The following is a 23091-nucleotide window of genomic DNA, read 5'->3' on the forward strand; positions in this document are numbered from 1 at the left end:
TGATTTATATCTACAATCAGTTGACTCTAAGTTAAGAAGATGAGCTCTGATAGCATGGGTGGGCCTCAATCAATCAGTTGAAAGGCCAAAGAGTGAAGCTTTTCTTCCAGGAGCATTTGAAACTCTGCCTGCAGATGGCAGCATCAACTCCCACCTGAGTTCCAGCCTACCAGGCTGCCCAGCAGATTTTACACCTGCCACCCCAACAACACGTGCCAGTTCCTTCAAAGAAGTCTCTGATGATTCTGTCCTGCTCTGAGAACACTGACCCACTCACTATCCCTCACAGAGGCCATGGGAGATTCCCCTGAGGGCACTGATCTTACTCACCCCAAATCTCTCCCACTCCCAGGCTAAAAGTGCCTTGGAACTATGACATAGCCCATCACAGTTCAGCTCTATTATGAATTAAATTGGTTGGCCCCATGTAGGAACTTAATTGTCCTACAACATGATTTCTAGAAAATTCCTTCTGAATTCCAAAAAACAAGCTTTTACTTAAAAGGCATTTTACATACATATAGAAATGTGTATTTATATATTATTATAATTACCAATATAATAATATAAATACTATATGATTTTTAAGTATTTATATGTAAATATTTAAATATAAATATAACATATTTGCATAAAAGTTTATATCATCTTTATACTCACAGCAAGTCCCTGAGTATGTGTTCCTGTCCTCATTTTATGTTTGAGAACACTGAGATTAAAAGAGGTTAAGGTCACTGGACCAAAATCATATCTTGTAAGTAGTAGAATCATATTTGAACCCAGGCTTACCTGATTCCAGACTCCACAGTACATTCATTGTGCTATGCTCCTTCCTTGCTACATCAAAAACTACCTAGGTAAAAACTGTATTATGGCAAAATATCCCATTTGCTTCTGTGACGTGTTTGTAGGCATGCTGTGTGGACAGAGATTCAGACGTTACCTGACATATACTGAGGGTTCTCTATGTGGCAGGCTCTTGTTTTAAAGATTCCTTTCATGAAATGTCTACACTGAATTGTACATCATTTCTATCTTGGACACTTCAAGATTCTAAAACATATTATTCCTAATGATTTGTTTTCTCCCATTCCATCTATTTTGGTCATAGATATTTAAAGGGTTTTTCTCCCTGGTTCTTAAATGACAGAGGTTTCACACTGATATCAAGTACCATGTCAATTAGAATTAAAAGTCAGGATTGTTCTAAGGAGAATAAAAGCCTTTTAATATATTTATTTTCGTTTTTAAAAATGTTTTGAATCCCATAGCCTATAAGAACAGGCAAAAGCCTTTTCGTTTTATTGATGGTCTACAAAAAACTATTGCTAAGACAGGTGTCAGAGTGTAGTGCCTATGTTTTCTTGTAGGAGTATTGCGGCCTCAGATGTTATATTTAGAGGTACAAACTAGTAGGTGTAAAATAAGATACAAGGGTGTAATGTATAGCTTAGGGAATATAGCCAATATTTTATAATTTTATAGAGTTTAACCTATAAAGTATTGAAAAATACTGAATCACTGTGTGGCACACCTGAAACTAATACAATAGTGTAAGTCAGGTAAACATCACCAAAGAAAAAATGACACAGATGCATTCAAGCATCAGGCTGCCCGCTCTTGATTTGCACAGGTAGCACTAAGCCAGCTGATGGACTGACTCCCTCTGGTTGGGTATGTCCAATTCTGGCTGGCCAGTGTGTTCTCTGACCCTCAGCTACACAGGGGCCCATTCAAAAAGACACTTCTGGAGTTCCCGTCGGGGTTCAGCTGAAACAAATCCGATTAGCATCCATGAAGATGATCCATTGATCCTTGGCCTCGCTCAGTGGGTTAAGGATCTAGCGTTGCCATGAGCTGTGGTGTAGATCGCAGACATGGCTTGGATCTGGCGCTGTAGCTGTGGTATAGGCCGGGAGCTGTAGCTGATTCGGCCCATAGCCCGGAAACCTCCATATGCTACACATGTGGCCCTAAAAAGACAAAAAAAAAAAAAAAAAAAAAAAAGACACTCCTGTCTATCTGTATTCTGAAGATAGAGAGTCTTTAAGAAATATTCTCCTACAAAAAATACAATCAGTATACATAAAAGTAACTAAGAGCCAGAGCACTCAATTCAAGGAATATTACTTTAGGACCTCATAGCTATTCATTCAACAAGCACACATCTTAAGCATTTACTTTACAGAAGGTCCTTTGGGAGAAACAAAAATGAATAACGTTGTCTCTCTGATGAATAATGAACATGGAAGTGCTCTGTGCAGGATGCTCTAAAAGAAAAAAAAAAAAAAGTTTTTCAAACCCAGTGGCCAAAACCCATTAGCAGTTAGTGAAATCAATCCAGTGGGTCACAAACAACGTTATTTTTAATTAAATGGAATACAATAGAAGAAAGGAGAAAAGAAGAGAGAATGCATGGCATGCAGGGAGGTTAAGTAGTTCTTCCTTTCTTTCACTGGTGTATATGCAGGTACCGGTTTCCAAAGTAAGATGTATTTCTTACTGTGAAACGCAGTCAAAAACTATTTAAAAGCTCCTGTTCTAGAGAGAGAGAAAAAGAAGGAAACAAAAGCCTTGGACTCAAGATGCTTGCAGCTTGCTGGGAAGATAGAGCTAATTAATGAACAGCAGAACCCTTTGGATAAAGCAGCTAATGACTCGGGACTAAAATGAACCTTGCTGATTTAGTGCCTCAGTGGGATTAAGAACAGAGAAAAATCACCAGGACAGTTCTTGACTCCTTCCTCCTCAATGAACTTTCTTGACTTGGCCTTAAGGACCACATACCTCCTTGATCTTTCTCAGGCTGCCTTGCTTGACCCTTCCCAGCTCCCCAGCTCCTCAGCTCCTCAGCTCCCCAGCTCCCCAGCTTCCCAGCTCTCCAGCTCCCCAGCTCTCCAGCTCTCCAGCTGAGCTCCTGAGGTTGGATCAGCGCAGAATGGGCACAGCTCTCAGGCCACTTCTCCCTCTACCAAAACCCATTTCTTTTTTTCTTTTTTTCATTTAATTTTGTGGCTGCACCCACAGCATATGGAAGTTCCTGGGCCAGGGATAAAAATCCAATGCTGCCAGATCCTCTAACCCACTGTGCTGGGCCAGGGATTGAACTTGAACCTCCACAGTGACCCAAGCCACTGCAGTCAGATTCTTAACCCCCTGTGCCAAGGCAGGAGCTCCAACTTCTTAGGTCATCTCGTTCTTCTTAGAGCTTTAAATACCATGCGAATGCCCACATTTGCTTTTCCAGCCACATCGCCTCAACCCCCAGGCCTGGGTACCCAAGTCCCCACTCAACTTAATTAGCTGTCTCATGGGCAAATCAAACTTAATACATCCCCATCCGAACTCCTAAATTTTTGTCCCCACTCTGCACCTCCCCTAGGCCTCCTCAGTTCAGCAAATGGGAATTCAATCCATTCCACTGATAAGGCCAACAACCTCAGAGTCATTCGTGACCCCTCTCTTGCCCTTAATACCCATGTCCAAACCATCATTAAGAAAGCCACTGGCACTCTGGGATAAAATATGATGGAAGACGTTATGAGAAAGAGAATGCATATATATGCACATTTATGACTGTGCCACTTTGCTGTACAGCAGGAATTGGCACAACATTGTAAATCAATTATACTTTAATAAAAAAATTAATTTTTTAAAAAAATAAGGTGAAAAAATTCCTATGTAATGAAAAAAAGAAAGAAACCCACTGGCAATGGGTTAAGAGACCAACAAAATGTCCGTGAGGATGTGGGTTGGATCCCTGCCCTCGCTCAGTGTTCTAAGGATCAGGTGTTGCCACAAGCTGTGGACCCCTAGCCTAGGAACTTTCATATGTTTCAGGTGCAGCCATAAAAAGGAAAATAAAAACCCGCTGGCCCTGTCTTCTTCCCACCTCCTCCCCCACCACTACCATCCTTCACCTCCACTCCAGTCTGGACCACTGCATGAGCCTCCAAACTGTCCCTCTGAACCTACCCTTACCTCTTCTAGCCATTCTAAACCAGCACCCAAAGTGATGCCTTTAAGCCAGAATGTGTTAGACCTCGCATCAAAACCGCCAATCAAGTCCCATCTCACCCTGAGTAAGAGCCATGGTGCTCACCATGGCCGGCGAAGCCCGTATGATCTGCACCCCACACCTGCCCATCATCACTGAGCTCACCTTCTGCCCCCCGTCCCTCCACACCTCCACCTGGGCTCCCCTTGGGACCTTCTCACTCTTCTTTCCACCTGGAGCATTCACCCTTCTAGACCTCAGGGTTAACTCCCTCCCTGCATCACCTTTCCTCAGAGGTCATCTTCTCAGTGAGGCTGTCCATGACCATGACCATGCACATCCTTCAACACTGCACATCCTGCCAGCTTCCCTCATCCACATGCACACTCTGGATCCCCCTCCCCTGCTTTTCTTTTCTGCATAGCACGCTCATCATCCTACATATATTTTATTTATCTTAATGAATGTCTTCTTTCCCATGAAGGCAGATTTTGTTTTCTGTTTATAAACTGCTGTGTCCTCAATGGCTAAAGCAGCATCTACTTCACAGTAATACGCATTGAGTAATAAATATGCATTGGATAAGTGAATGAATACTTAGAGTATTTTGGAAAAAAGTCACCAAAAAAATGATGCTTTCAGTGAGTTCCCTGGTGGCCTAGTGGTTAAGGACTTGGTGTTTTCACTCCTGTGGCTCAGGTTCAATCCCTGGCCCTGGGAACTTCTACATGCCGAGGGCATGCCCCTCCCCCCAAAAAAAAAGAAATGGTACTTTTAACTCCAGCTTAACCACTAAGCAAAGGAAAAGAATACCATCATAGAGTTTGGTGGAAGAAACATTACCTCAGACCCTACAGTGAATATGCCAGTTGGCACATGCCCTTTCACTGGAGCTTGAGCTGGTCTGGAAACCCTCGTTCAGGTAGTTATTGGATGTATTACTCCCATGCACAGGCTTTAGTGACAACTCCTGTTAGTTCTAGATATCAGACCGCTGAGAGGAAGTGGTTTGAAATGCAGGCTTAAAGAACAAATCCTCAAGAGACAATTTCCCCATACGATAATTATAAAAGTGGAATTTCATATTACACGCAGGCATAAGGACACCCAAAATATTATTAACTTCTTTCTAGATTCACATAATTTGAAAGACGATGGTATCATTGTATTAGAGTGAATGGGATTCAGAAAGGAAAGATTCTTTTTTGGCCCATTCGAATACAGGACACTTTTAGTTGTTGTGAGTGTAATTTGGAATAAAAAGTCCAAACAAAATCAACTATATTTCAATTAAAAAAAATAATAAGATAAAAAATAAAATTTAAAAAAAATGTTTTTAAAGTCCAAACATCTCCAAGATGTAGATGTAATCAGGTGATAGTGATGAAAAGCAAGATATTTTTAGTTATATCTCTTCTTAAATCTATTGTGTTTTTTAAATAGATGCCAGATAGCTAAGTTAGTGGTTCACAAGTACAATAACGTATAGCCTCATTTGAGAAACTTAGTATCCCCACATTAATGATAAACTAAAGGAAAATATTTGCTGGAATTTATTTCAAAATTTGTAATTTTGAAATTAAGTGTGAATACTGGAAATGATCAACTTGGCATTTTATAGACTCTAAACGAGCTGTATCATTTGTTCATAATAAGATCATCAGACTTGAAGTGCTAAGGAAAAAGATCCTTGCTCATAAGCATTTCACAAATATGGGGGGGGTCTCTCTACCTGCAGGGAAATTTATAAAATTCTGGCCAACACTGGAGTTTGGTTTTGGTGGATGATATTTCTACATCTGGGCTTCTCTTCACCCCAGGAGGGGGAGCACCCATCTTCTACCCACATCTCTGCCTTCTGAAGACCAGACTCAGAATTCTAGTTTGCCTCAAGGAATTCCATTTTGGGAATTACAACTCCAAAGCACAGGGGATGTGGTGGACAGACTGGCCAGCATGCTGGTGACAGCAACAACAATGGAAAAATATGATGGCTTTACTGGCCATGGCAAGCCAACCATGGCAGAAAAACCATGTTAGAAATGGACAGTTGCATTAAAATCTAAGAAAGGGCTCTAAATATTGTAGTCAGTGGAAATAAGTATATCTACCACAGACTTAAACTTCTGTTGATTTTATTTTGATATTAGAATGTTTGTGTTCTTGCTTAGATTTTACCAAAACTTGTAACTAACTTTAATTGCTGGATGATGGGTCTTCTGTGGACCTTCCTTCTTCCAGTCTTTTGGTTCTTCTAATCAGCTACCATTACCACTTGTTATAGATTCAAAATGGGACAGCATTGTCTCTCCCAGCAACTTAAGGCTGGAGTTTTCTACTTAGTGGAAATTACTGGGTTTTGAAACTAACAGACAGCAGAAGATATAATGAAAAAAGCATAGAAATGTGAGTCAGACAAACGTGCCTTTCAATTTGGACTATGATTTATGAGCTAGAAAGTTGAGAGTAAGTTCTTTAACGGCACTAAGTCTCAATTTTCTCATCTTTGCAAGGGAATTAATAACCATGCCGGCGTTTTGTATTGCACAAGATAACGTTTGTGCATCGGGAATTATAAAATGGCTATCAGCCGGTCCCAAGGGTAATTGCTTCCCTGTAGATGTGCTGAATGAGAGGAACTAGCTTTGTCCCAGACTTCCGAGCAAAGGTCCAGAGATGCTCGCTGACGGAACAGGCTGAGATCACAGGCTCAGCCCTGAGACAAACCATAGAGGTAGGAAACACAATAAGCCACTTCACCTTCTCTGCTCCTCCTGAAACACATGGAATGTGGGGAAAGCAAGGGATGTGACTACAGAATGAGGAGGAGAAGCAGGGTAGCAAAACCCACAGGTGTCCACTACAATCAAACACAGGAGGGACAATGAATAAAATCCCTCCCTGTCCTCACATCATATTGGAGTATCACACCTTAGTTACTCTTTCTTAATGTGGTGTCACAGGGGTATCTTCCCAATGGATAGCACCCCCTTTGATATCAGCAACACCTCAGTAATATTTTCTACCCGCCCCCAAAAGCCCATGGATCCCTCCCCTCCTTAGAGGGGGTCACGGAATTTGACCCTTTGCATTTCTCCTACGTGCCAAATGGCATGCCCTTTGCACAGATACTGTCAACTCCAAAGGAGCAGTTTTACCACCAAGGAAGGGGATTTATAAGAACTACAAACCCAGTAGGTAATTCAGAAGTCCTGAAATTTAATACTCAACTCAGCTTGATTTCCTCTAAAGCTGTTTTTACTCTTTTGTTTCATCCGTTCCCCCAGATATTTCTGATCCACTTAAAACTTGGAAACCCCTTTGAGACCAGACTATGTTTGATAAAATGTTTTTGGTGTATCTCCCTGGCACCTGCTATGGTGCAAGGTACCCTGTAGATACCTATAAATAAATGCTCATGTGCAAGAATAATCCCATAGGGTCACAGTGAGAGAGTCACGGCAAATAGCATTGTTTGCTAAGTTCTATTCAAGGGTATTTTAAAATGTTATTTGGAGAAAGCTGTGGCCAAGGGTATTAGCCCTATTTAAAAAGAGGTAGGTATTTACTCTTGTCCTTAAAAGGTAATCTTTAAGCAATCTGAAGCAAATTAAGTTTTATACCAGCTCCGGGCTTCAAGGGGAGTTAGGCAGGGCGGTTGCCAAGGGAATCTGCTTGCAAAACACCAATCAGGCCTCGGGATCTACACATCGTGTAATTGTAATTTTCCTATTCTTGCTCTTTTTTTCTGCTTTTGCTATGAGAAGAGCAAACTAAAAAGGCTACAGGGACATTTATGCCAAGTCGCATTTGTCAAGTTGAAAGCTGTGTGGAGCAGAAAAGCAGTTCTCCCAGCTGCAAAGAAGATGCACAGGAGCCGAGTGAGTAGGGAATCTGAGAGCTCACTAAAAGTGCTTAGAAGGCCAATACATCCAGCCATCTCTGTTCAGAGCGCCAGGCAGGACCCTGAAATCCAGGGGGAAGCCTCCCTACAAATGCTGAAAAACCAACAGAGTGCTCGGGGTTGGTGGGATGGGACCCATAGCATCCCTGAAAGCGCAGCGGTCCTACAGGTGTTCTGACTCCCTGCAGACTGTCTCTGTGTCCCCCGCCAAAAGCGATAACATGTGGCAAGGGCGCCACGAAACAGTGAGACAGCAAACACTGTTTTACTTCACAATTATTTTCCGTAATTTTTTTCCTTTTTGTCCTTGAATGGCCACATCCACAGCATATTGAAGTTCCTGGGCTAGGGATTGAATCCAAGCTGCAGCTGCGAACTATGCCACAGCTGTGGCAACACCAGATCCTTCAACTCACTACACTGGACTGGGGATCAAACCCTCGCCTCCACAGCAACCTGAGCACTGGAGTTGCATTCTTAACCCACTGCTCCACAGCAGGAACTCCTATTTTCCATATTTCTTATTTTAAACCCTCTTTATCTGTGCTAGCTAATTAGGGACAAGATAATATACATGCTTACTTGAATAGTTACATTTCATTTTTTAAAAGTACAGAGAGTGGGAGCATGCACTCCATTGTTTTTTAAGTTTGTTTGTCCATGCCCTCAACCAATATGTATTCATCAGAGGCAGGGTAAGGAGTTCCCTTGTGGCACAGTGGGTTAAGGATCTGGCATTGTCACTGCAGCACATCCAGTCACTGCTACAGTGTGCGTTGAATCCCTGGCCCAAGAACTTTCACATGCTGCAGGTGCAGCCAACAAAGAAAAGGAAAGCTTAGGTATCAAACAAAGGAGGACCCTCACTCATCATGATGACCTTGGGCAAGTCATTCCAGCTTTCTGAGTCTCAGATTTGCTGCAGTAAGGCCTATTTCATGGGACTGCTAGAGGGACTAAAACAGAGCGCACACAGGTTTTCCTCCTCCTATTTACCCTTCTCCATCAAGCTCAGGAAAGGCCAAATAGGTTGACCTCCCTCAGCTAAAGTCATTTGCCCTCATTTACCTGGTTACTTTAATTGAAGTACTCAATTGTTGAAGAAATCAGCAGCTGCCGAAGGGTAACCTTGCAGATAAAAGCCTAAAATTGATACCCACCATCTTCATCATAGCCTTTACTTGCTATATCATCTTTATTTCTACCTAATGAACCAAATGCCCGAGTTATCACTCCCAGCTTCTCTGGTTCCTGGTAAAACAGAAACCAGCTTTAAATCTCACGAGTTTAGGTTTACGAGTTTTCCTTCCAAATCTCTGCAGTCCGGACCCGCTCACAGAGCTGTCCCGGCTCCCCTGGTGTATTTCAGGACACATGCTCCATTTCAGCTGTCCCCGCTTTCTAAGGGTTTGCATTCCTTTTGTGGCTCTCAGATTTTCCAAAATCTCACGCATTTTCATTACCCCAAACCTCACCATCCAACTTCCCATTCTGAGATAATCCACTCTCAAGGACTCACACATGGCTTCATCTCCCAGCCCATCCCTGGCACAGGAAGTCTGACTCTGTCTCCATTGAGTTAGACCCAATGACAGCAGCTCAACCAAATCCATGTGCATTGGAAGGGCATTTTAAAAGCAAGCCTTCCCATGTCTGCAATGGCATTTCTTTCTTTTTCTTTTTTCTGTATTTTTTTTTTTTTTTTGCTTGTTTGTTTTTACTTTGAAGTGTATGGCCATACCTGCAGCTTATGGAAATTCCCAGCCAGGGATTGAATACAAACTGCAGCTGTGACCACCACCACAGCTGCCATGAAGCCAGATCCTTTAACCCACTGCACTGGGCTGGGGATGGAACTTGTACCTCTGCAGTAACCCAAGCTGCTGTAGATAGGTTCTTTACCCACTGTGCCACAGGGGGAACTCTGCAATAGTATTTCTTCAACTTTAATTTAGGAGCATGTAATTCTTAGTCTACTATTTTTCCTCCAGACTTTAAAACTGCAGCTTGTTTTCTTATCTGAAATACATGTTCTTTAGGTGATCATAAAATGGCAATTGTTATGCACAGAACAGCCACAATCTGAATATGGGGGTTGGGGGGGATATCTAGGACTGTGTATGGCAGGACACCCCCCCCAACTTTGGGCACGGTGTCACCCTGGACTAACCTCTCTGGGCTTGTTTATTTATTTGACAACCCAGGATTATAATAATTACCCTTCCCATCCTTCTAGGCAGTTATAAGGCTCCTGAGACATGAGATGCACTTGTGTTTTTTTGCAAAAGCATAACATGGATGAATGCTAATTGTTGTTAATTTGGCCACTAAGAAATATGAACCCTAAGTTCTAGAATTGCTACCCCAGAATGCATCCATTCTTGTTCTTATTTTTGCACATATTCTTTTAAAGGCTGTTTGATTGATTCCTGAGACCCATATTTTTCATGTTTTAGCATCTTTGACATTGGAATGTGTCACAGACACTCCACAGATTGTCAGAGTTTAAATGGTGGTATTTCTTTCTTAGTGGTACAAAAAATATTGAGGGGTTTGCACTGGTATCTGGAAATTTAGTAAAATGTGGCATTTGGATCTTAGGGGAGAAGGCAAAGAAGGGTAAGAGTAGGGGTACCCTGTCTATTCAGAATGGAAATTCTTTTAACCAAGTAGGGATAGGTCACTGCCCCCCCAATAATCAGTAAACTGTTTGAGACATTCAGATAGAAGAAATCATTTTGAATGATATCACTTTAAAAGTTCCCTATGGGAAGTTTTTTAAGGACCCCTAGCTTATCATAGCTTTAGCCCAGAGTGTCTCAGAACCAGTGTGAACCTCTTTCAACTGAGTCTGGGGAAGAGCCTAAAAAGAAAAAAAACTGGCAGCACCACAAAAGAGTCTACATCCAAAGATTTCGGAAGAAAGATAAATACATTTTTGAGCCTGTGGGCCAATTTAGGAGAGCCAGTTTTTATGACAGAACATATATATCGGATACAAAATATAGCTTACAATATGTTATATTATAACAATACAAGTTATAATACATTTGATAGTTATAAATTTCATATGTATGAGAATGTTCTATTTTTACATAGGGTACCATACATATTCCATTTGCTTTTATTTCTTAAACAAGACTATCTGCTTTGATGATTAGAAGGATGTTAGTTAAAATACCTCTGCTTTTTAATCCCAAGAGGTTTACAGCTGGCCATGCTTAAAAAGCGCCAGGAAGATTCAGATTTGTAACCTTTTTTCTCAGATTTTTACGGTGCTTTGCAGTTCACAAGCGGTATTCATGCACACTCTCTCTCTTAATCATGCAGCTATTACCATTCCCATTTTACACAAAGAAAAACTGAATCAAAGAGGTGAAGTGACTCACTCAAAATTAGTGTTGGAATTTATTAATCCATTCAGTGTCACATTTACCAGGAGCCTATTTTGTTTCTGGTGTTGTACTAGGCCCTAGAAACAGCGAGATAAACAGTCCTTTTCCAGCCTCTCCCCCACCACCATGACCAGGAGCAGCACATGACGGAAACTTGGTGCAGCCCAGAGCCTCCCGGTCAGCCAGCTATTGGCCTTGACAGTCCTCAGACATCTGGATACACAGGTCTTGGGTCAAAGTTTCTTAAAAAAAAAAAAAATCTCCAAATAAAGATCTCCCACAGGGGTTTCTTTTCCCCTAAGATCTCTGCTTTGTGAACAAAAAGGCATCATTTGAGATTCCACCCCTGGGACACCAGGCAAGCATCAGGTGGCCCAAGGAAGCAGGTCCCCCACTTCAGCACAGAGATGAATCCCCATGACAGAGCATGTGAAGTATTTCCTGATGGGTCAGTCCAAGTTTAAAATGATGGGACTAGGCAATATATGAGGAATTTAAGCTCTTGCTTAAGATATTTCAATTTCTTCTGCCCCTCCATTACCAAAAAAATATTGAAAATAGGCATGAGAGTCTTCTTGGAAAACCAACATCATCCATCACAAAGGTGTTTTTCTATGTGCTGAGCACAGAATTCCGTACAATAGACCTTTGCTGAGCGCTTCCTTTGGGCTCATGGTCAATTACCTCATTTAATCTAACGCACAAATTTAGAGGTAAGAAACAGACAAGGAAAATGAGGCACAGAGATTTAATTACCTAGCCCACGAATGTCCCTATTTAGTGGTCTCGGAGGAATCCAAACCTGGGCGATCTTGTTGCAGAGCCCACGCCTCTAAAACCCTTCAGCAGCCCGCTTCCCCCAGTTTCAGCCAGCTCAAGGAACCAGTGAAGAGAACACAGACACGGCAAAGGAGGCATGTATATAAATGCCACTGTGTGATTATGCAAACTAAGTACTCAGAAGAAATCTGCAGATCCTTAGAGTCTCCATCACAGCTCTACAACTCTGCCCTTACAACTCAAAACCAGCCAGTCAATATGTAACGTGCCGGCATGGCTGAGTGCCAGGAAAACTTTTTTTACAAATGCAGATGGAAGCTGGCTTTCGCCTGTGAGCTGTAGTTTGCTCACCCCTTACACAGATGGTATATGCTATAGATTTTATAAAGAACATGAATTTGGGCTGGAGCAGGTAACAGGAGCGCTGGGATTGCTGAGTTCAGCATTGAAGAAGAACTTTCGATGGGCTTACAAGACCCTACCTGACTTGCCACCACCCTCCACCCCCAGCCTCTCCTCCTAGCACCTCCCTCTCAGTCCAGACTCCTGCACCACAATGGCATCTTCTTTCCTAGGTCTTAACTACACAAGAAGCTTATTCCTACCCAGAGACTAGGCCCAGGCTGATTCTTCTGCGTGGAAGCCTTTCCCAGCTCTCCTCAAGGTTGACTCCTTTGGTCCAATCTGACCTCCCCGTACATGTTACCTCTTCCCAGTAGCTTCTATGAGGAACAAATTAGAGGGGTTTTCCTCCAACCCCTTTGTCACATCACCCCTTTTATTTTCCTAATGGTATTTATGGTTTCTGATATCATCTTGTTCATTTACGGGTGTGCTTGTCTATCATCGATCTCGTCCTCCTCTCCTTCTGGATTGTAAGGTCCGCAGCATGGGATCAATGTTTATGTGGTTCACTGCTTCAAATTCCCAGCTCCCAGACTATAGCTGAAAAAAGAGCAAGCAAAAAATACCTGCAGAAATGAAGGAAGAAGGGAGGGAGACAAGGAGAGAGACTTAGAAAAGGCAAGCATGCCTCCATTTTCTATCTCATTCTCTCTCTTTCTCTCTCTCTTTTGGCTGTGCCCCTATCATGCAAAGTTCCTGGGCCAGGGATCAAACCCATGCCACAGCAATGACAACATCGGATCCTTAACCTACTAGGCCACCAGGGAACTCCCTGTCTCGTTTCCTCTTGCTCTATAACTAAACAGACCATAGCTGGCATTAGGATGGCCCATCATTCAGTGCTCATTCATCCTGTAATTAGAATATGATGATAGCACCTGGTTACGGTCATTCCTTGTCATGACATATGGTTTAAGCACAACCTGGCTACCCTTGAAATAGAAAAAAATGCACATGAATCCTCATTTCATTTTCTCAAAAATAAAGTTCTCCATTGACGTTTCATGCTTAAACATATGCATTAAAAAGCAAATAATCTTATTTTTCTCTAACCCATAACTGTTGTTCAACTGTAGTCTTTATTAGACTGATTTTATTGCTATTCCTTTAACATCTACAGGATCTTATTGCCCTGCTAAGCTCATGCAGGCAAGCAGGACATCTGGCTTGCCTGTATTCAACAAATGCCCAGGCTGCTCCTCTATTTGCTCCAGCTTCCCTTTTTTACTAAGATTTCCATTCTCTTAAACTACTAGGACCAGTAATATGTAGGCTTTCACAGACAGCAGCAAGGTTCATTTTTCCTTTGGATTTGTCCAAATCTTTTCTTTCTATGCAACTGATACAGAAAGGCCCAGCCACCCTGCTCAGGTCACAATAGTAGCCATAGCACCTGAGTCTCCTTTCTTTTCAGTCAAAACAGAGTAACATTTCATGCTCTGGCCCCTGAACAAACTGGTATGCTTTCTTTGACAACAGTGTATCTGAGCACCATCTCCACTTTTGTTTATCAGACTCATAATAAAAACTGTGACTCAATTATAACAACTTTGCTGGCCCTTATTGTCCAGCAACAGTGTTTTTCTTCTCCGAAGTCTTGCTTTTCTGTTTCTTTGCATTTTTCCTGAAACTGATTTCTGTGTTATTTTATATGCAATTTATCATAGGCTACCTTTCAGTGTTCCATAATAAGGCATAAATTTTAAAAATCCATTCCAATGTAAATCACTTCCATAAACTTCCGTCCGAGCTGCTATCACTTGAAAAATATGCTTAATTGAAACATATACAAATCAAATACTTCCCAGCTGCTCCCCTTAGCAACAGTTGCAGCCTGTTTCTAGCATAAGCCCAAGTTTCTACCATAAACTAACTTAGAAAAAAAACCCACGTAAATAGAAATTTGCCATGTTTCGTTTCATAAGTGATATGAGCTAATAGTATGTCATTAGTCTCTGATATATTTCAGAGAGCAATGCTTATGGACTGCACATCAGCGCTGAGCAATGGCAAGTGCAGGCTGCATCCCCTAGGACCCTCAGCTGTACAAACCTAATTTATAAAATGTAACAGCTGAGTCAATAATGAGGTTCTGAACACGATATCTTTGCAGTGACTCACCTGCCAACTGAAGGAAAACAAGAACGTTCTCAACATTTATAATTTCCCTAAGAAATCTCCCTTGTTGCTATAGTGATTTTGATGCTGTTTAGCTAAAGAAGTAAAAACTCTACATTGTTACTACCATAATTAATAAGTGGCAAATGGACCAGACAGGATGGATCACAAAGGTGTCACGGGACTGTAATTGTTTGTTCTGTAAGTGCCACACAATCACAACCTAGGAAAAGAAACAGCATCAAATAGTGGTTGCAGCAAGACCCCCAAGAGCTGGTGGGGTGGAACTCTGCCCCTTCATAGCTGGGTCGCTGGATGAGTTGTATAACTTCAGTTTCCTCCTTTGTAAAATGCGGATAATGGTAACACTACCCCTCAGCTGCGTGGATCAAATAAGTTAACATTTATAAACCATTTAGAACCGTACCTCCACATAGGAAGCAACTGAAGAGTTTGTTAAATTTAAAAAGCCTCATCTATAGCTTTCTGCATTAGAACTTACAAAGCACTGTTTTCAGGTTCAGTCTGGTGTTTTCTAGATATATTCTTTCAAACTACACAGATAAATGTATAAGTTAAAGAAGAAAGAATAGCGCTTTTAGTGGAATATCTGTTCTCAGTTCTTAGAACCCATAATGTTTAGAAATCTGTCTTCTTTGTATTATGTGCCATTGTAGACAATTTTATTAACACTTTAGATCTTAAATTCATACGTTATTGATCATAAAATTTAGATGATGTAAACTCTGAGTTAAACCAAAAATGTTTTGAATCCCAGTGCTGCCATTTATCAGCTACGTGTTCTTTGCCAAATTTCTTAAGCTCTCTGAGCTTCTGCTTCTCATCTGAGAAATACAGAAAAATACACAGGGTTATTGTTTTGATGAAATAAGATCCTTTAAGCAAATTGCTTAGCATAGTTAAATGTTGGTAATGAAACAGCGCTTTATTTAATGGACAATCAGTTAATAGCAAGAAAATACTAAATCCCTTTTTACCTTCTCATTTCAAACCTGGCCAGTTCTAGGGAGCCCTTCCTGGATCCTCCTGCCCCATCACCATTACCAAAATCTCCTGTTTCAGGTGTCTCTTTAGAGCATATGTCATTTATGACACCACATCTGAAACTTGCATGCAGACTTGGAACTGTTCCCAAATTTATTTATGCTTTGCCTTCGCATCTCTGTTACAAGCATGCTGAGGGCAAGAAGCAGCCTCCTCATTTTCTGGTTTCTTTTAATTAAGGCCCGTGCAGTGTTCTGTGCGTGGTACATAGGCTGTTCATTATTTTTTAATGGGTAAAAAGAGGGGTCATTATTGCGCATTCCTTTTACCAAATGGAGAAGGAATGAGATCCTAGGTTGAGTTCATGTTGAACTGAGAAAACTAAGAACTGAAAATAAGGTCAGAAAGAAGCCCTCTATGGCATAATGTGGTGCCCTGCTGAACTCAAAGGAAATGACGGTAGAAGGAAAAATTAGCAAGGTACTGGAGAACATTACACTGTGTGGTAGCCACAATTAGGGACTTGGAGCTGGATCCAGCAAAGCATGAGGAAAAGACAATTCAGATAAGCAGATGCTGTAACAGGTAAGTAGAGTAACTAGAGAGCCAAAAGGGAAAATGCTCTTAAGAGGTGTTGTGTTGGTCTGTCTCTCTCTCTGTGTATAAGCCAAAAAAAAAAAATTAAAATTAATAAAATGGCACCAGCTTTCAGGAGGAGATCATTGGAAACCTTCAAAGGGTGTTTTAAGCAATGAAAGCTGAATCCAAATTAAGGGGGAGGTTCAGAAAGAATAGGTGATTGGGAAGTGAATGCATCTAGTACAGACCACTGGTTTAGGAGGCAGCAAGATTGGATACAAGATGCTGGAGATGGAAGGTGCAGGGAAGGTGTCCACAGAACAGAAACAGTCTTGAATTTTTAAATAACAAGTGAAAACAAATCATTGAAAAGCTCAAACAAAACCTCTCTCCAATGGCATTCATATGCCTGGCAATTATTTCTAGTGTGAGAAAATCAAGAAGTATAAATGAATCAGAGCTGATAGTTCTCATTTTTCCCAGCACACCAGTTGTTTCAAAGATTGAGACATAGATTTGCACGTATTCAAAATATTTTCAAACCAATTATAGTGAAACACTCTTATTGAAAAGTTAATGTCTACAGTTTTAGGTAATTACCTGGATTGTCCATATTCAGAGACAGGAAAGAAAAGAAGAATGTAGACCTTTATAAAGCAACTCTCTGTTTCCTATCTGCCTAGGTCCCTCAGGATGAATGGACGGGGTACACCCCTCGAGGGAAAGATGATGAGATTCCTTGCCGAAGAATGCGGAGTGGCAGCTACATCAAGGCCATGGGGGATGAAGACAGCGGTGATTCGGACACAAGTCCTAAGCCTTCTCCCAAAGTGGCTGCACGAAGAGAAAGCTATCTCAAGGCTACTCAGCCATCCCTTACGGAACTCACCACACTCAAGTAAGTGTTTCCAACATGCTGCTTCCAGGAGCCCGGCTCCTAAGATCAGGTCCTGTGACTCCCAGAGTAAGTAGGGCAGAAAACATCCTACAGATGGAATAGTGTAATGTATTGAATGGATTATTGTCTGACTCATATATCCCAGTGCCTTCAAAGACATGGGCATCCAGGTGTACCTTGCACAGAGCATAAACAGAACCCCCAACCTCCAAGAAGCACTTGAGACAATCCAGAATGGCTTCTAAAAAGAATCAAGATTGCTGATCAATGAGAACATCTGTGTACCGCCACTCTTAGACATTTGTTTCACCCCTAAATTTTCAGGGCATGATTCCTTTAAAAACTCTTGAGATTTTTAGAAGATTGAGTAATAAGTAGAATAGATTATCTTGGAAAAGCTTATAGAATGCGACTAGGCTTAAAAAGTGGGTGATACGTGAAAGTTTTCCTGATAGATGTTTTTAAATTTGAACTTTTTTTTTTTCCCGCTTTTTAGGGCCGCACCCACAGCACATGGAGGTTCCCAAGCTAGGGGTCAAATCAGAGCTACAGCTGCCAGCCAGAGCCACAGCAACGCAGGATCCAAGCTGTGTCTGCAACCTACACCACAGCTCACAGCAACAACAGATCCTTAATCCACTGAGCAAGGCCAGAGATTAAACCCACAACCACATGGTTCCTGGTCAGATTTGTTTCTGCTGCACCACGACGGGAACTCCTAAATTTGAACACCTGATACATATAATTTGTAAGACTTTAAAAGTGTTTTTTTTTGTTTTGAAAAATGTGATTCTAAGTAGTCCTTATTTCCATCTGTGCTGTTTGTAAACAGAGAACAGCATCACAAAAGAAACTACTGAAACTGATTACCGTAAGGGCTGACTTAATTTTTAACATTCTTTATGGAGAGCAAATCAAAACTTTGCAACAGATCATCGTGTGGATCACCCTTTGGACTAACAAATATATTATGGGTAATTAGTATTCTAAATGTCTTTGATTCTGTATTTTGAGGAAATATACATTATTATGCATGCATTTATATTACACCACAAAATAAAACCTTAAAAGACAAAATAAGTAAATTAGAAAAAAGACCAAATCCATCAGATTAAAGAGAACAAACTAGATTAACCTAGGATACTAAAAAACAGCTGATTATTCTATGATGGAAATTTATTCAAATAGCAAGCTGCATTATATTTTCCACGTGACAGGGAGGGTCACCTCCTGAATTTTTTTTCAAAGGAGCATGTGGAAACACTCTAGATTACTTCAATGAAAACTGAATACCAATGACATGAGTAAACCAACGCAAGAAAGCCAGTTCTTTCTTCCCTTGGGTTTCCAGTTGCCCTTCCTCTTTGCCTTTATTACTGCAATCGATGGTTGTCTAGTGCTACAGTAACTGAGTGCCATGCCCTTGAAATAGTACAAATGTATTATCTCACAGTTCTGGAGCTGGAAGTCTGAAATCAAGGTGTTGTGAGGGCCACACCCCTTCTAAAGCCCTGCAAGAGTGATCTGTCCTTGCCTCTTCCTAGCTTCCCGTCAGGGACCACTGCCCTTGGCATTCCTTGGCTTGTGGCCACAGCACTTTGATCTCCACCTCTGTGGTCACATAACCTTTTCCTTTCATGCCTTTGCATGTTTGTCATCTTATGACATCACAGTGGATCAGGACCTTCCCTAATGACCTCGTTTTAACTTGATTCAATCTACAAAGATCCCATTTCTAGTAGGGTCATGTTCTTAGGTCCTGGAAATTAAGGACTTTGACGTATCTGTGTGGGGAACACAATTTAACACCTACCACTGCCACACAAGGTAAAAGTTGATCAGAGAAATGAAAAATAGAAACAGGTCTTCATTGGACTTTGACCCATCTCACAGAGGCTCAGAAAATTAAATACACCTAATCTGAAAAGAAATAAATTTATAACAGCAATGGGCCAAGGTGCATGGCCAAGGAGCCTTCTGGCAAATATCTTCGATGAACTTTAAAATCTCTGTTAGAGTCAATGATAGGTAGTCACAGCCTCAGTGACTATGTTGACATCTTCCAGAAGATGCAAAGAAGGGAATGCTTTAGGCAAGAAAGTCACCTGGACCTTCAAGATCTCAGTCTCCTCAAATGCAAACCAAGCAGTGGGATTCTGCAACTTCCAGAATCTCTCTGTATCCCATTCATCTATCTATTGGGATGCATTTGTCCTGTCAGCAGAATGACACTTTGGGTCTTAGGTGATGAGATCCAATGACTCCAGCTGTTCGAGTCCTACCAAGTATGAGGGGAACAGAAAGGATCATAGCCATAGGAGGGTGTGGAGAGTGCTATGAAGGGGCTGAGGACAGGGGAGATACAGAAATCAATGTTCCCAGTTGCATCATGGACCCATCTCCTCATTATCTTCAGGGCTGCAGGGCACCCGCTCTGAAGTCACTGGAACACTTTCTTTGCTCTTTTTGTTTTGCATATACACATAGCCATTCTTTTTCAGATTCTTTTCCCATATAGGTTATTGCAGAATACTGAGTAGCGTTCCCTGTGCTATACAGCCGATCCACATTGACCATCCATTCTATTAACACAGTGTGCATATGCCAATCTCAACCCCCCAATCCATGCCCCTCATCCCCTCTGGTAAGCATAAGTTTGTTTTCTATGTCTGAGTCTGTTTCTGTTTTGTAAATAAGTTCATTTGTATCATTTTTTTAAGATTCTACATATAAGTGATACCATATGATGCTTGTCTTTCTCTGCCTGACTTACTTCACTCAGTATGATAATCTCTAGTTCCATCCATGTTGCTGCAAATAGTATTATTTCATTGTTTTTTATGGTTGAGTAATATTCCGCTGTGTATATGTACCCCATCTTCTTTATCTGTCCCTCTGTTGATGGATATTTAGGTTACTTACATGTCTTAGCTATTGTAAATAGTGCTGCACTGAACACTGGGGTAAAGTATCTTTTCGAATTATGGTTTTTTCCAGGTTGTATGCCCAGGAGTGGGACTGCTGAATTCTGTGGCAGTTCCATTTTTAGTTCTTTTCCATAGTGGTTGTGCTAGCGTACATTCCCACCAACAGTGTAGAAAGGAGGAACTCCCTTTTTTCATTTGGCTTCCACGTGGCATTATCTTCCTTTAACGTCCTGGAGCCTATTTTTACAACCATAATTTATATTTTTTCCTGCTCAGCATTCTGGAGAGCAAAGAGAGGCAAACACATGGACAGTGGCTAAACTACTGGTGGAGAGGATCAGGTCCTCAGGTAGTGAAATCAATCCTTGAGCTGAGTAGAAGAGTAGTAACTGCTATTTTTTTCCTCCAAACTTATGGACATGCAAAATGGTAACCGTTTTACTAGAGGACACCTACTAAACTGAAAAATGTTTTTCTTTTCTAAGGACGAGTTTCACCAAACCATCTGTGTCACCTGTTCTTCTTTAATAGGCAAGACCACACCTTACCTCATCGAAACCTGCCTTTTGTCTCTGTGCTACCATCCATCCCAGCCTTATTTCTCATAGTTCTATTTGTCTCCATTCATGTCTCCCTCATCTGTTCTAAGAGCTCCAATTTTCCTTAGAGTCTACATATTAAACTGCCACCATACTCAACTACATATGATTCTTGGTCATTTCTAGTTTAATACGATTTAAGGAGGTACACAAAGAGAAAAGGAAAATGTACCATGAAGGCAAAAATTCAGACATGACATAGCATAATCAATTCTTTTCTTTCTTGACAGTGTTTGGATTGGAGATCATTATTTTTCTAGAAGTTTGAAGTATTCCACCCCTCAGGAGAAAAAAAAAAAGATTCCCCATATCCTGGAATTCTAATTCCCCAAAAAAGAAAACTATATTTTTGTTCCTACTTATTTGACATTTAAGTCAATTTTTTTTCCTCCTCCCTCCTCAGCAATTCACAGCTTTAGGGATGAATCATAGCCATGAACCGAGATAACTAAAATTAGCCAAGAGAGATGGGGCAAACATTTTGTTTGAGGTTTTCAACTCCCATCTTCTCTCAGAAATGTCGGAGGGAAGGCACTCCTACACGTTCTTACATTGTTTTTCTTTTTTTCTTTTCCCTTTGCTATTTTCTAAAGGCATCTTGCGGGCTTATTTATCAGTCTGGTTTTCATCAGCTACTTAATGTCAGTGACTGTGTCTTCAGATAGTTAAGGCTTAAGGTCGGTGGAACCTTCCGGAGTCAGGAAGGGTCTTGAGACAATGGGCTCCGTCTTTGGGCTGCAAAACTCCTATAGCTGTTACATAGGAAATAGGTTCTCTCTCACCCTCTCCTCTTCTTCCACAGTTAGTGACAAATCCCTTCCCCTCACCACTTGTTTCTCCTTCTGTCCTCATTAGTGACTAACAATGAACTTGAAATGCCATTACACCCAGGAATATTCGTATTTTCCAAGAGAACATCTGCATGTTTAAATTCTCAGGCAAGGAGGAGAGAGGTCTGGGGGCCCGTTTTCCCTCAAAGTGGGTCATTATGGCCTGGCTCTGATGAAGGATTTAAGTCTTTTACTTGGATTTGCTATTTATTCCTGAAAGGAGACTACTGTCGGCTACCATGATTAGTTAAAGCCATGTCCAAATCCCATCTTGGACTTCTACTCAATAGACTGTAAAAAAGAACTTTAAAAAAAAAAAAATCACGTTGAGTGAGCTGGCATTTAAAAAAAGATTCTGAAGTTAAATTCAAATAAATGTCCAAAAACCCTAGGCAAATAACACTTAAAAAAAATCTCTTCATAGTTCTTTATCCCTTTATCCAAGAACATTCTTGCTCTTGAAGAAATAGTAAGTGTCTAATATTATGGATTTTGAAAGTCCTCTGAAATCGGTGAGAAGGGCCCCAGGCTTGTCTGCATATTTGGCTCTAAAGAGGACCAGTCAGAGCTCCCAGAAATGTGATAAAATATCCAACAAAAGGCTTCAGGAAGATTTATTTTTAATCCTAAATGCCTCAAAGGCAGATAGGGCTTTTTTGTTGTTTGTTATCAGGATGGTTAATCCTCTAAATCATCATTCTTTTTCTGATCCTGAGACCTTTTAAAAAATAAACTGATGCAATAATAAATAGCTCTGTGGCTTTTGGCAACTGGTTTGACGTTTCTGGGCTCCAGCAACCCCCTCCCAAGTTAAATGAGGGTCTTGGGCCCTTGGCTTAGATGGCACCTTTTAGAGGGTTTCCTTTCAAACCCACCCCAGGCTAATGGCAGACAGCATTAGCCAATGCCAGCATTAATGGATCCCAGCACCCTTTGTTTAGAGTATAGACTCAGCCCCGGAACCCTTCTCAACACAGAGCTTTAACCCCACTTCTCCTGGACTGGCCATGCCACAAGGTGCTATTCTCTTCTACATGGTTTCTGAGCAAATTTTCAGCATCAAAGCACATAAATATAAGCATGAAGCACAAAGCACTGGCAGTTCATGCTCCAAGACAAAAGAAAGTAGTATTGGCAAACAAAAGAATTTGAGAAGAGATAGATGGGATGTCCTCCCTCGGCTTTAATTCTGGAGATTTAAAATAAGTCAGTTCTTCACTGGGAAGCCCAAACTATAGCCTCTTGTTGGAGTCCCTTTTTCTGGTTATCTTAGTAGAAGTTCCTGCTCCCTTTTTCCTCCCTTGATACACTGTGTCCTCTGCTGTTTCTTCACATTCCACATGCCCCTCCCGCCCACCCACAGCTCCTCATGTTCCTTCTCTTCCCAGAAAAAGGAGGGGGCAACAGTGGGAGCATGGTGATCTTTCCTCCTAAGGATGGGAACCACAGGAAGAACATAGCCACATACACCATTCCCCTTCTGCCCCAAGTCTGTTTTCCCCAAATGCTCCGGCATCCCTCTCCTACCTGATCCTCAGGAAGTGTAACAGAGCACCAGCTGCTCCCTCCAAAGGGAGGCTGAACACAAGAGCCTAACCCTGCATGCAAAATTGTGAATTTACGTCCTCAGTGACCAACTCAGAATCAGTTCCCA

General features: G+C 41.3%; 1 protein-coding gene across 15 annotated transcripts in view; it reads left to right on the forward strand.

Annotated features, from left to right (window-relative positions):
- The window catches only part of DLGAP1 (DLG associated protein 1), an 866754-nt gene that overhangs the window by 592907 nt on the left and 250756 nt on the right, over positions 1-23091 (forward strand). For 14 of the 15 annotated variants that reach the window (XM_021097724.1, XM_021097721.1, XM_021097720.1 and 11 more), the window contains one exon: positions 16867-17081. In XM_021097724.1, the coding sequence (XP_020953383.1) occupies positions 16867-17081 (215 nt within the window). Of the gene's footprint in view, positions 1-3860; positions 7879-16866; positions 17082-23091 lie in introns of those variants that run through there. The other variant, XM_021097734.1, reaches the window with a different exon arrangement.

Source organism: Sus scrofa, chromosome 6, assembly GCF_000003025.6.
Source record: "Sus scrofa isolate TJ Tabasco breed Duroc chromosome 6, Sscrofa11.1, whole genome shotgun sequence".
Classification (NCBI taxonomy): domain Eukaryota; kingdom Metazoa; phylum Chordata; class Mammalia; order Artiodactyla; family Suidae; genus Sus; species Sus scrofa.